We start from the raw sequence: 13169 nt of genomic DNA, 5'->3' as shown, positions 1-13169 counted from the left end.
CCAGACTCTGGGGAGACAACAGCACACAAGACAGACAGACACCCCTCCTTTATGGAGCTTACGTTCTACCGGGGAGAGAGTGACAAGCAAGATAAATGAGGAAGGGTGAGGCAGGTGGTGGTGGTGAGTGCCAACCAGAAACACAGCAGGGAAGCGTGAGGAGGAAGGCAGGAAGGGCGGGCTGCTCCGTGACTGAAATGGATGTAGAGGGGAGGCTCGCTGAGAGGGTGACATCGAATGAACCTCTGGAGGAAGTGAGGGAGGGAGCCACAGAGAAATCTAGGGGGAGAGCATTCTGGGCAGAGGGGACGGCGGTACCTAGATGCTGAGGGGACTGTGCCTGTCCTGCCCAAGGAATACAGTGGCCAGAGTGGCAGGAATGGAGCAAGCACAGAGGGGACAGCTGTTTGTTGCATCTCCCCAAACTCTCTGAGAGCGGGCACCACCTCTGCACCGACCTCTGCACCCACAGCCTGGCACAGTGCCTGACACATAGTAGGTGTGGCCTGACATGTGGACGCCCGCTCCTCCCACCTGGCACCAGCTGGGCTTCAGATGGCCCCATTTGGCAGCTCCCCAGATGAAGTTTGGGTCACTTAAAACCATGTTTCCTAAAATTGCCAAATTAAACTACTGCATCCAGCCTTTGCCCACCCCCCAGTCAGGGATGTCAGGGAAGGCCCAGCCCTCTGTGGGTTTAACAGATCTCTCTGGCTCCCACACCCTCCTCTGACGCTCCCAGTGTGGGGAATGTGGACTTGAGGGGCAGCAGGCGTGCCCCCTGGGGTCTGCGCCTGGCGAGTGAGGCTCCTTCAGCAGGATGGACCTTTCCAGCCTCCTCCTCCCATGCCTGCCTCTTGGAAAATACTTTCAGCCACTCAATGAACACCCCCTCCCCATGAGGCTCAGGCTGGGTTCTTGCCTGGATGTCAGGGCCCCAGAGATGGAGGGACCAGCTGCAGGCCACATCTCCCTGAGCTGGCTCTGCACTGGGGCAGGTGTGCAAGGCACGGGGGCCAGAGCTGGGGCAGGTCCTGCCGTCCTCGCCCCCACCAGCCCTAACTGGGAAGGCTTGGAGTCCACTCTGGGCTTTCCCTGACTCCTCTGCCCGGCCAAGGTCTTTATCAAGTGTCCTCTGTCCTCTGCACCACGGGTGAGGCCTTGCCCGGGGTCTTGAGGGAGGCCGTGGGCAAAGCAGCCGCTAGTCATAAGTCATACAAACCAGAAACTGGGCAATTTCCTGCTTAAACCCTTCCCATCACCTCAACAAAACCAAATAGTCCTCCCAATGGCCCACAAGGCCCTACCCATGGGGTCCACATTGGCCTTCTGTGTCGTCCTCTAACACTCATTCCCATCTCAGGGCCATTCCTGGGCCTTCCCGCTGCCTAGAATGCTCTTCCCCCCCTCTCTCCTCCTTCAGGACCGTTATTGAAGATGGTGCAGTCACCTCCTAGAGGCCCTTCCTGGTCACCCCTCCCATTTAAACTACTCACGCCACCTGCTCAAAGCTTCCAACGGTTTTCCTTGCCTCCACTCCTTGGCTGTTGTAAATACAGATCGGTTGTTTGTTTGCCAATGCCTGCCTCCCGCACCACAGTGTAAGTCCCATGTGGGGACTCCTCGGTTTCACTCACCCCTGAATCCCCAATACCTAGAATGTGTGCCCGCATACAGCTGGCACTTCATCAGAGTTTGCGAATAAAAAGCAAACCCAGACCTCACTCCTCTGAAGTCAAATTCCAGCTAAGTCTTTGCCCAGACCCCCACCCCCACGCCGTCCTGCACTCTCTCAGCATCTCCCTCTGACTCAGGCTTCACACACTCAGAGAGCAGCCGAGGGCCGGGAGGTGGAGTGGTGGGTGTAAGACGAGTAACAGTGGAGACACCACTAGCAGCAATGTCAATAAGGCTCCCATGGTAAGGCACTTACGATACAGCAGTTATGGTGTGCCCAGCATCGTGCTGAGCCCTACATCTCACAGGAGCCCCGCGAAGAGGCAGTGCTCCCATTCCGCAGATGAGGCCGCTGAGGCTCACAGAGGTGACACACTCGACTAGGTGTGTCTGCCCTCCGCCCTTTGGCTGGGGCTGGGGTCCAGACGCTCCATCTGCACCCGGCCTAGGCTTGGAGCTTGGTGTCCCCAAGCCCCTCACCCCTGGAGGGCTCAGTCTCCCTGCCCCCCCCCCCCCTTAGTCCCCAGCTCCTGCAGCGGAACCCAGGACACTGGACTCGCATTCCTCCTAGCTTGAGTCTCTAGCTTGATGCACCCCCACCCAGGCCGACTTCACTCACCTGCCTGGCTTGGCGCCCCTGCCCGGCCCGGCCCGGCAATGCCCCAGGACTGTCCACTCGGCCGTGCCTGCCTGGCCCGTTCCTCCCCAAATGCACTCAACCCAGACCAGGTCACTCAGCTCAGAGAGGCCCCCTGTTTGCAAGTTACCTCCAAGGGAGATGATACACCCAATCTTGAAGGTCACAGGGTACCCCCTATCTAGCCCCCTTCCTGGTACCACAGGATGAATCAACATAGTTTACGAATCCTTCGGTTGTCTTGCGACAGCACAATTGTGTTGCATTGTTTTGTGTGTGTTTAGAGTTAATTTATCTGGAAACATTTCAAAGCTATCTGCTTTTTTGGGTAACCCTATTTCAGCCTTTCTTCACTTGTCAGTTTACTCTGGAGCAGAGTGAGCGAGAGCGAGTGAGTGAGTGTGCCAGTGTCACACAGTGGGGACGCCTGCGGGTAGCAGCGCATGCTTTGAAACAAGCTAAAAGCCCATTAACAGTGGCCTGCTTGAACAAGTTGTGATATATCCACGGTATGGATTACTCTTCTGCTCAAAACTCCAAAAGTACAAGGGAACTCGTGCTGTACCGATAAGGAACGGTCTCCACAAGGCGAGGGTTAATGGAAAAAAGCAAGGCGCCAGCGTGTTGTCATTGTGTGGCCGTGTGTGTGAGAAGATGAGACACTGCATCTATACGTCGTACTTGCTTGTATGTGCACGGAACACACCTGCAGGGATACGAGAGACACTAGTGACGCTGGCCGCCTCCGAGGAGGGGACACTGGGTGTCTGGGGACAGAGTAGGGGTAGGGAGGTCTTTCACAAAGGGGTTTATGAACACACTTTTGAATTTTGAACCTTGGGAATACTTTACCCATCCAAACACGGATTAAATTAGAAGCTGACACACAGATGACAGTGGATGACACTGCTCATTAGCCCACTTCAGCCCAGGCGGCTCCCAGATGTGCCTCAGCAGCTTTCCTCCCTGCCAGCCAGGGGGAGCACCTGGCAGCCTGTGTGTGGCTCCAGAGGAGGGAGATGTTTCATACACAGGCCTGGGGCCAGCTGGCACCTCCTGTGGGTCGCCCCGTAGCCACAGCTGTAGGAAAGCTGAGAAAGGCCCACCTCCGTTGTGATATCTTCCTTAAGGCCGGTTATGGGGTGAATTGTGTCCCCCTCAAAATTAATGTTTTAGAATATTTGACATCCTAACTCCCAGCACCTCAGAAGGTAACGTTGTTTAAAAATAGGGTCATTGCAGGTGTAACTAGGATGAGGTCATGCTGGAGTAGGGTGGGTACTGTGAAAATTAATAAACTGGAACCTCATTTAAAATGGAGTCAGGAGGCCAGAAGGGGAAGCTCTCATGCACTACAATCCCCAACAGGAAGTAAAAAGACTTCTCTCCCAGCAACAGCTCAGCCAGGGAGAGACAGTCACGGCTCGGCCAGCGAGTGATGGTCACGGCTCGGCCAACGAGTGACGGTCACGGCTCGGCCAATTAGAGACTGCTGCAGCTCGGCCAGTGAAAAGCCACCACACTTGGGACTCCCAGTCTCCTCGACGGCCTCTGTTTACAATAGCCTTCTCAACTTCTTCCCCTCCATGAAAGAGCTTCTCATGCCCTGTTGAAGGGCACTTGCACATGTTTTGCCATGGTGGCAGACCCCAAATTGCAATTCTTTGTTGCTTCCGAAGAAATCCATTTTTGCTGGAGAAATAACTGGCTATCTGTTTAAGGTCAACAGCACCTAATCCAATATGACTCCTGTCCTTAATACAAAGGGGAAATTTGGAACACACACAGAAGGCCGTGAGAAGAGGAAGGCAGAGGCGGAGGTGATGCTTCCACGAGCCAAGGAACTTCACAGATTACCAGCAAACCACCAGAAGCCAGGAGAGAGGCTGGCACATATTCTCTCTCACCACTCTCAGAAGGAAGCAGCCCTGCCAAGGACACTCAGATCTTGGACTTCCAGCCCCTAGAACTGTGAGACAATAAATGTCTGTTGCTTAAGCCACCAGTCTGAGGTGGCACTTGGATACAGCAGCCCCAGGAAACCAACACACGGAGTTTCTAGGGAACCTCAAGGCCTGATTTAGAATCACCTTAACCCTTGATGAAAACTAGACCTCACTGTGCCAGGCTCCCAAGGCTGTCTTTAACCTCTGAGACAGTGCGCAGCAGCCTGGTACTTACTGTGGTGAGCCGCGCCCTTGGAGACCATAGTAGACAGGATCTTGAACATCTGGGCAGAGGATCAAGGGCAGGGCTTGCTGCAAAACTTGACCTCGGCTAAAGGAGATTCCAACCTGGGGAACGACACAGTGCTTGAGCCAGGCGGTCCTCAGGCTCACAGCCCCTCACCCCTGGGTGGCTGTGAACAGCAGGCATTGACGGAGGGCTCACCATGTGGCCAACACCTGCTGCTCTCCTCCCCCTCCATGCTCTCTCCCCTACTTGACTTGGTTCTAGCTGCCCTGCCTAACCCTTCTGCTCCCAGAACACGCCCACCTTGGTCCGCCTCAGGGCCTTTGCTTTGGTTGCCTCTTCAGCCAAAAAATGTCCTCTCCCACCCAGCTGGGGGAGGAAGAATCCTCTCCTTTCAGATCTGAGCTCAAATGTCACCCTTCACAGAAGTCTTCTCTCATCACCCCATCCAAAGTGGGTTTTCTTCCCACCCCCAGATGACCTCACTTTATTTTCTTCTCTGCAATTACCCATTATCTGATTTATCACTTTAAAAAATCAGTTTACGCCCACTTCCCCCTAGAATGTAGGCTCCAGGAGAAAGAGGTCTTTTCTGAGTTGTAGCAGAGGCGCTCTTCAAAGCGCCTGGCTCGTCCTTAACTACTCGTGGACGGAGTTTTCATTTTGGCAAAGTAGAGACAGCGAAGTGTCCAAAGTCACACAGCCAGGAAGGGCCACAGCTGGGATTCCAGCCCAAGATTCCTTGTCTCCAAAGCTTGCGCCCTTGCAGCCACATTCCTGCTGCAGCGCCCACGGAGAGGAGTCCGGATGCCGGGAAGGCCTAGGTTAGCGGGGCCCCGGAGCCTAAGACGCCGGACGCACCGTCGGGCCACAAAGCAAGGTGCACAGGGAACGGATGGCTAGATGGCTAGGTAGGTGATAAAGCAAGCAAAGAAAGACTAAGCAAGGGCGGGGAGCCTTGCAAAGAGGCTTTGCGAGGACCGCCCGAAGAGCCCGCCCGGGGCCCAGCGCGCACCCCCGACCCCGCGCGCCCCCACCCCGGCCCCGCGCACCCACCGGCCGCGCGCCTGGGCTCGCTCGGAAGCTTCCGTGCCGCGGGTCCCAGCTCTGCGCGCCGCGCGGCGCTACGTTTACGTCGCCATGGCAACCCTCCTCCGGGAGACGGGCGGTGACGTCACAAAGGCCGCAGGGCCTGCCGGGGTGGGGCCTGGACAGGCGTTTCCTTTCTCCCTCCTTGGTTGTTCCGCGCCGCTCCTGCTCTTTGTCTCTCGTTCCCTTGTTCATTTACTCGGCCTTCACCTCGGGACGCACGTGGTGCAGAAATACACCTGATCCTTTCTGCGGAGTGGACCTCCCTTTCTAGAGGGGTGGTTCGTGAAGTGTGGTCCCCGGGGCCAGCGGCATCAGAAACGCTGGGAACTCGTTAGGAAAGCGAACGTTTGGCCCCACTCCTGAAGCAGAAACTTTGCGTGAGCCGGCACGCTGGGTTGTAAGAAGCCCTCCTGGGGATTCCGATGCCGGCTGGCTAAGGCTTGGAACCAGCGCTCCTTAGGGTGCGTGAGGCACCACGGAGACCCAGGGGCACAAGTTGTATCAGGAGAGAGGGCAGGGGGTGAGGGGATAAAGAGCCGGGATCCAGTTTAGATCGCTCAGATTCAGCTGTTGTGGCCACGGGGCGCCAGGGTCTGCCCTCTGCCCCTCCCCCAGCTCGAGACCCCTGTTCCCCCAAAGAAGCCGGAAACCGCTCCTTGAGTGCTGCCAGTGGTCACCAGATGTCCCCGCACGTCCAGGGGAGTTACAGCCTGACAAGGGCTGCTTGGCGCTGGGGGCACGTCAGGGCTCTGCCTTTCTAGGGACGTTTAGGGGTGCCTAGGGGAGTCTGCAGCAGTCTGCAGACCAGCAGTGTGGTGCTAGTGAGAACCCCAGGAGCTCCTGGCCCTGCCCAGGGCAGGGGTATTGGGTGGGAAGACCAGGTCCACTGAGTGTGGAGGGGCTCCCGGAGACGGAAGGAGCGGCGATCCCTGGGTGGTCCCTGGAGGATGGCGTCCCAGCCGGCAGGAACCACAGTGGGCTTTGTACGGGGGAGAAGGGAAGTTTTCTTGTATTAAGCCATATATGTGGTTAGTGCCTGTTGGGGGCGGGGCGGTGGGGGGGGGGGGGCGAGTATTTGTTGCAGCAGCTAGCCTTAGATACCCTGAACAGACAAGTTGCTCCAGTTTCCTCCCCTTGCATTGTCATTCGAAGTCCTAAGTGATCTGGCAGCCTGCCCTCCTCCCCACTGTCAGGGCAGGAGAGCGAAGAGCTGTGCAGCGGGCTGAGGTTTCCGCAGGCCAGACAGGTGCTTTGTTAATTCGTGACTGAGGCAGGGAGGTGAACAGTTCTGAAAGGCTTTCTCTCAAACACCAGGAGTTCTGATGAGACTCTTAGGAATCTAGAAAACAGGCAATCCAGAGAGAGAGAAAAGCTACTGAGTGACAAATAGACATGACAAGCAGTGGGATACACTGGAGTATGTGAGGAAGCCATTTGGTGTAAACCTAATTCGGCCTGACTTTGTTTTTCCAAAGGGCCTGACATGGCCGTTGAGCATGCGTTGTATATCTGCGTAAGCATTTGCTGTGTCCCAAAGACAGGAACAAATGGCCTTAAGATAAAGGTGCAACTCCCCCCCACCCGTCCCCCCCACGTTGGCATTTCCTTAAGGATAAGCATCTTTCCTTAGGCCAGGAACTGATTGCTGCGCTCACCTGTGACCACCCAGCTCGAGACAACAGAACTGCCTCCTCCCTGCTGTGCCCACGGAGACGAGACAGCAGACCCGCTATCTGCTGTGTCCATCACTTGCTGTGCCGACAGAGCAGTCTTGAGACTATTGTAAAAGGGACATTTCAATCCTATGTGAAACATCCTCTCTGGGGGTATATAATCACTCTGTGCACCCCACTTCTTTGGTGCCCTTTCTTCCTTTGGAAAGGAAGGCCCTGGACCATGGTCCTCACATTTTGGCTCAGAATAAACTCACCCAAATTTTCATTTATAGCTTGGTTATGGATTATTTTTGTCGACACTACCACTTCCCTGTTATCAGCAGATCAGTTTATGGACCATAGTGGGTTTTCCGTTAACACTTACAGACTGTTTGCATGTGCCAGGCACTGTCCTCTGGGCTCCACACAAATGGGCCCATTTAACGCAGGCTGCCCTTTGAAGCTGTGAAGTTCACCGGAGGAGACGGGGTCGCCACGGCAATAGGAACGTGCCCAGCAGAGCCAGGGAGCGCCAGAGAGGGGCTGTTCAGGCCACGGAGAGCCAGCCTTGCTCTTAGCCAGACACATTGCCTCTCACAGGAATTGTTTTATAATTTTATGCAATTATCCAAAGCAGTGATGCATACACTTGGCAAAAAGCCCAAGAAGGCCAAGGGTGCAACTTCACAGTGAAGGAAGTTCTCAGGTCAAGTTGTGTGTTCTTGTCTCTGCTTTGGCTGTCAGTTATTTAGACGGTTAGAAAGAAAATCATCCAGAAAATGTGGCCTGCTTTGGAACTTTTAAACTTGGCCCAGCAAATCTAACTGGAAACTCAATTTTCAGATTAAAAGCTAGTTTTAAAAATAAGATGGATGGATGGAGGGATGGACAGTTGGATAGTGAGGTGATCAAAGGCCGGTATAGTAACGTGTAACTTGTAGAACCCCCGTGGTGGCTGCCTAGGTGTTCACTACAAAATTCTTTCCATATTTCTGTCTATTTGAAGTCTGAAAATTTTCATAACAAAATGTTTTTGGGGGAAAAGCTGAGGATCTTCTTAGAGGGGAAAATTGTACTTCTGATTTTGTATTTTCCTCCTCAAAGAAGGTGGATCAGGGTTCTTGGGGAGAGACAGCAGAGATCAACTCTAGCCATTTGAGGGAAAGGATGTGGGGCTCTCCGAATCTGCAGGGCTGCCAGGAGCCAGGCTGGGGATGGGGGCAGGGGCAGAGCCCAGAGCCGCCAGCAGGAAAGCAGCTCCAGGGTGAGGCGGCCACCAGCCAGGCAGGGCCTCAGAGGCACCGTACTCTGCCGGGAGGACAGGTGGCAGGAGGGAGCGGCTGGACCTGTCCTCCAGGGCACCGGGGCTCAGCTGTCTTGCAACACTTACTCTGTGCCCTTGTTTCTCTCGTTCCCTGTTTTTGGAATGACCTTTATTCTGCCGACAAATTCCTACTCTTCTCTCAAGATTCATTTCAAGGGTCACCTCCCTGTGTAGGGTCCCTCTAACAGACCGGTGTGTGCTCTGTGGTCACAGCCTGCCTCCTCCAAATCCATCCCCTGGCATTTCCCAGGGTCCCTGCCACCAGCTGGGGAGGCCCCTGGGTGGGAGATTGAGGGCGGGTCCCGGGGGCCAGGGCGCCCATCCTCGTCCTCTGCTCCTGGCTTCTCCGCTGGGGCTGCCTTGCCGGCAGGCCTGCTGTGGTTCTGCCCGTCAGGAGCCCTGGCTCCTGGGTCCTGGAAGACCGCCTCCGCCTTCAGTCTGCAGCCGCTCAGATTGCCTCGCAGTTCCTATTTCGGCGTCTAGATCTTCAGAGCCTGTGTAACCCACTCCCTGTGTTAAGTTCCCTCTCTTTTAAACTCCTCAAGGGCTGGTGTTTTCCGGACTGAAGACTGACTGTCACACTTTGGAGAGGTAGGACAGTATGGTGGCCAAGAGAATGGGCTGTGGCATCAGCCGGGCTGGGTCCAAATCCCAGGGAGGTCCCTCACTGGCTATGTGACTTTGGACAACTTACTGAAGCGCTCTGGGCCTTAGTTTCCTCATCTAAAAAGTGGGAATAATAATAATGTCTGGGAGGTATGTTGTGTGGTTAGCACAGAGCCTGGCACCTAGCTGGGCCTCAAATAGTGCTTGTCTGCCAGTATTAGAGTGCGGTCTGAGGGGCCTGCCAACCAAGGGAGGGCCATCTGCAGGCCTTGTCCCGTGCGGACACGCCCAGCCAGCTGCAGCGGGCTGTGTGAGGATGCTGAGGGTCGGAGACAGGAAGCTGTTTGCCCAAGGCCAGAGAACTCATAGGCGGCAGAACTGGGATTCAAACTGGGGCAGTCTGACTCCACAGCCCTGGCTATTAACCACCACTGATGTCTCATCCCACTGGCCTGGGGCGAGCAGGGCTCAGCAGGCTGGGGAGGGCCAGGCTGTGGGGCCTGGGGCTGGGGAGGGAGTCTCTTGACTGCTTGGCCAGGCATTGTCCCTCCCCAGCCCCACCAGTGCCTGTGGGCCTTGGGTGGCCTGACATCTGGGCCAAGTACCTCAGCTGACTTTGGAACCTCTCTCCTAGGTGTGGCGCCGCTCATCTCGGTCAACAGCCTGGACAATGCACAGCACAGCCACTGGTGCTCTTGGATGTCTGCGGCTCCCTATGGAAGCAGAAACGCTGCAGGATGCCCGGCGGCCTCCCATTCGGGTCTGGGCAGCGCTGTGGTGTGGGATGCTGCACTGCCCAGGCCTCGTGCATCTGGATTTCCTTCTGCCTTTTCCTTCAGCCTCAGAGGCAGCAGGATATGGAGAGTGACTAAACCACGTCCACTCCACTTTTCGGTGACTCAGGCTTTTTTTTTAATTGAGGTATAATTAACATATAACATATTAGTTTCATATGTGCAACATAATCTTTCGATATTTGTCTATATTGCAAAATGATGAGCACAGGAAGTCTAGTTACATTCATCACCACACATGGTTACAAATTTTTTTCTCTTGTGATGAGAACTTTTAAGATCTACTCTCTTAGCAACTTTCAAATATACAATACAGTATTGTTAACTATAGTCACCTTGCTGTGCATTAAATCCCCAGGACTTATACATTTTACGAGTGGAAGTTTGTGCTTTTTGACCGCTTTCGCTCATTTCACCCACCTCCACCCGCTCTAGCAACCACCGATCTGTTCTCTGTATCTGTGAGCTCTTTTCCTTTTTTTCAGATTCCACATGTAAGTGAGATCATATATACACACACACACGTATATACGTACCATATTCTCTTTATCCATTCATCCATCACTGGACACTTAGGTTGTTTCTGTGTCTTGGCTGTTGTGAATAATGCTAAAGTGAACATGGGGGTGCAGACATCTTTTTGAATTAGTGTTTTTGTTTCCTGCAGACAAATACCAGAAGTGGAATTGCTAGATCATATGGTGGTTCTATTTTTAATTTTTTAAAGAAACCTCCATGCAGTTTTCCACAGTAGCTGTGCCAGTTTACGTTCCCCTCAACAGGGCACGAGGATTCCCTTTTCTCCACAGCCTCGCCAGCACTTGCTAGTCCTGTCTGTCGGTAGGAGCCACGCTGATGGCACGCGGGGAGATCTCCCTGTGGTTTGAAGTCAGGGCTCTTCACGAGCTGTGTCTGCCATGTGCACTGCTTCATTTTACCCACTCCACATGGCTGTGGCCCCGTTCAAGCTGCGCTCGGCAGTACCTCTGCCTGCCATGTGTCAGGGGAAGCTGCCAGGTCCTGGAAGTGTGTCTGAAGCACCATCCCCCCTCCCTCTCAGGCCCCTGGACTCAGTGCCCTCACCTCCCTTGTGGTGCTCTGGCCTGGCATACTTTTTATATCTTGGTCAGCAGACTGCTTTCCTGCCAGCTCACATGGACAGATAATTTGATGGGCATCTGGGGAGAAAACAGGGGTGACTTTTGGCACATGTGTTAGACTACAGTACAAGAGAAACAGTGTTAAGTGGGATAATAAGGAAAGTTTGAGAGCCCAGAGTCAGATTCAGTTGGCCTGAATCATTAAGGAGGGCATCCTGGGGGTGGCGTCATCTGCACTGGGTTGAAGGATGCATAGGAGTTAAACAGGCAGTTAGGGCCATGAGTAAGGGCCTTGAAAGAGCAGGGAAGAGTGTGCACCTGAGTTCAGGGAGCACGAGTCGCCCTGGGAGGCTGGGGCAGAGGGTGTGTGCTGGCGAAGGTGGGGGTGGTGGGAGGAAGGCATGGCGGGTGCCTGCCAGGCCACAGAGGGCTGGAGTGCTGTTCCAAGGCAATGAGGGGTCTTTCATTACTCCCCTTGGAGCACAAAGGAGGCGAAGCCACCATGGGATTTGCTACTTACTTCCGTCTTATCTTCGTGGAGAGGATAGAGTGGAGCAGGCAAGCCCAGAGGCAGGCTGGATGCTAGGAAGCCATTTCCAAGGCAGACACAATGTTGCTGCAGATGAAGGTGGAAGCTGTTAGGGTGGAGAGAGGCTGACACAAGCTTCATTTGGGAGACAGGGCAGACAGACTGGCTGTGGGGGGCTCCTGAGTGCCCCGCTGAGCTGGGAAGTGGGTGGGGAGTGTGCTCAGGTCTCCTTTCCAGAAAGAAGCTCCTAGGAGGAGTTCAGCTGGCTGGCAGGCTCCAGCTATTGCACATTCAGGCAGGAGCGCAGCTTCACACCGAGGCCATGCTTTTCCCAGCCAGTCCCAGCCCCTGCCCAAGCACAGCCTGGCCACTCCGGCTCACACGGGACTCCCCCAGTGAGCAAGCTTGGCACCAGCGCTTCCTGTCTGCCTGGGCAGGACATCCTCAGTGCTGCCGCTGGGGCTCTGCCCACCTGTCTCCCTTTGGTGCCTCTCTCCCTTCACAGACCTGCAGGGGCCTGAGTCTCTCCACCTCCTCCTGGCCCCATGCGCTTCCTCCAAACAGGCGTTTCTCCCAATACCTCTCTTGTATGTCTGTTTCTGTCTTGGCATCTGCGCTGACGTGGAGAGTGAGGGTGGGGAAAAAGAAGGAGGAGAGTTGTACGCGGGCTGCATGTGAGGTGCCTGCAGGACATCCCGGAACAGCTGTGAAGACCCAGGGAGGGGGTGGGTGGAGGTGATGGGTGAGGTCCCTGTGGGAGTGTCTGGGAAGAGGAGTCGCAGAGCAGAAACAGAAGGAGGGACAAAGAGGTGGGAAGAAAAGCAGGCAAGTGTGTCAAAGTAACAGACAATTTAAAGAAGAACGTGGGTGCCAGGACAATTCAAGGGGGAAATAATGGTCTTCTCAACCAACAGTGCGGGAGCAATTGGAGGCCCACGTGTGAAGGAACGAAGGTGGGCTCCGCCTCATGGCTTTCGAGACAGTTAACTCAAAATGAGTCACGGCCCTCAATACAAGAGTCAAAACTCTGAGAAGAAAACACAGGAGTAAGTCTTGTGACCGTGAGCTAGATGATGGTTTCTTAGCCCTGACATCAAAAGCACAGGTGACAAAAGAAAAAACAGATAGATTAGGCTTCATCAAAGGTGAAAACTTTCGTGCTATAAATGGTACCATTAGGAAAGTGAGAAGACTGAGAGAGAATTTTTGCCGAGTGCATATCTGATAAGGGACTCCTATCTAGAATATATAATGACCTCCCACAACTCATTAGTAAAAAGGCAAGTAATCCAGTTGTTTGGCAAAGGATCTTAATAGACAGTGCTTCAAAGAAGATCTACAAATGGCCGATAAGCACCTGAAAGGATGCTCAGCATCACTAGTCATTAGGGAAATGCAAATCAAAGCCACAGGGAGATAGCACTTCACACCCACGAGGATGGCTAGAATCAAAAAGACAGGTAATAAGAAGTGCTGGGAGGATGCGGAGAAACTGGAAGCCTGCTAATGGGGACACGAAGTGGTGCAGCCACTCTGGAAAACGGTATGGCAGTTCCTCAGAA

At 54.3% G+C, this 13169-nt stretch overlaps 1 protein-coding gene and 1 long non-coding RNA gene across 8 annotated transcripts in view; one reads left to right on the top strand and one right to left on the bottom strand.

Moving 5' to 3' along the window:
• CFAP100 (cilia and flagella associated protein 100) overlaps window positions 1-5694 on the bottom strand; it is a 66018-nt gene extending 60324 nt beyond the window's left edge. For 5 of the 7 annotated variants that reach the window (XM_023619840.2, XM_070238399.1, XM_070238400.1 and 2 more), the window contains exons 1-2: window positions 5564-5694; window positions 4496-4608 (exon numbers count right to left, since the gene is read on the bottom strand). In XM_023619840.2, the coding sequence (XP_023475608.2) occupies window positions 4496-4544 (49 nt within the window). In that variant the 5' untranslated portion in view covers window positions 4545-4608; window positions 5564-5694. Of the gene's footprint in view, window positions 1-4495; window positions 4609-4810; window positions 5415-5563 lie in introns of those variants that run through there. The other 2 variants (XM_070238402.1, XM_070238398.1) reach the window with 2 other exon arrangements.
• LOC111768278 (uncharacterized) lies at window positions 5293-10351 on the top strand. Its single transcript, XR_002800465.2, has 2 exons — window positions 5293-5418; window positions 9819-10351. It is a non-coding gene; the product is annotated as an uncharacterized lncRNA (long non-coding RNA).
• The last annotated feature ends 2818 nt before the right edge of the window (window positions 10352-13169 follow it).

The sequence above is a fragment of the Equus caballus genome, chromosome 16 (genome assembly GCF_041296265.1).
Source record: "Equus caballus isolate H_3958 breed thoroughbred chromosome 16, TB-T2T, whole genome shotgun sequence".
NCBI lineage: Eukaryota > Metazoa > Chordata > Mammalia > Perissodactyla > Equidae > Equus > Equus caballus.
The sequence above is the reverse complement of the archived record's forward strand: the minus strand, read 5'-3'. Positions and strand labels throughout refer to the sequence as shown.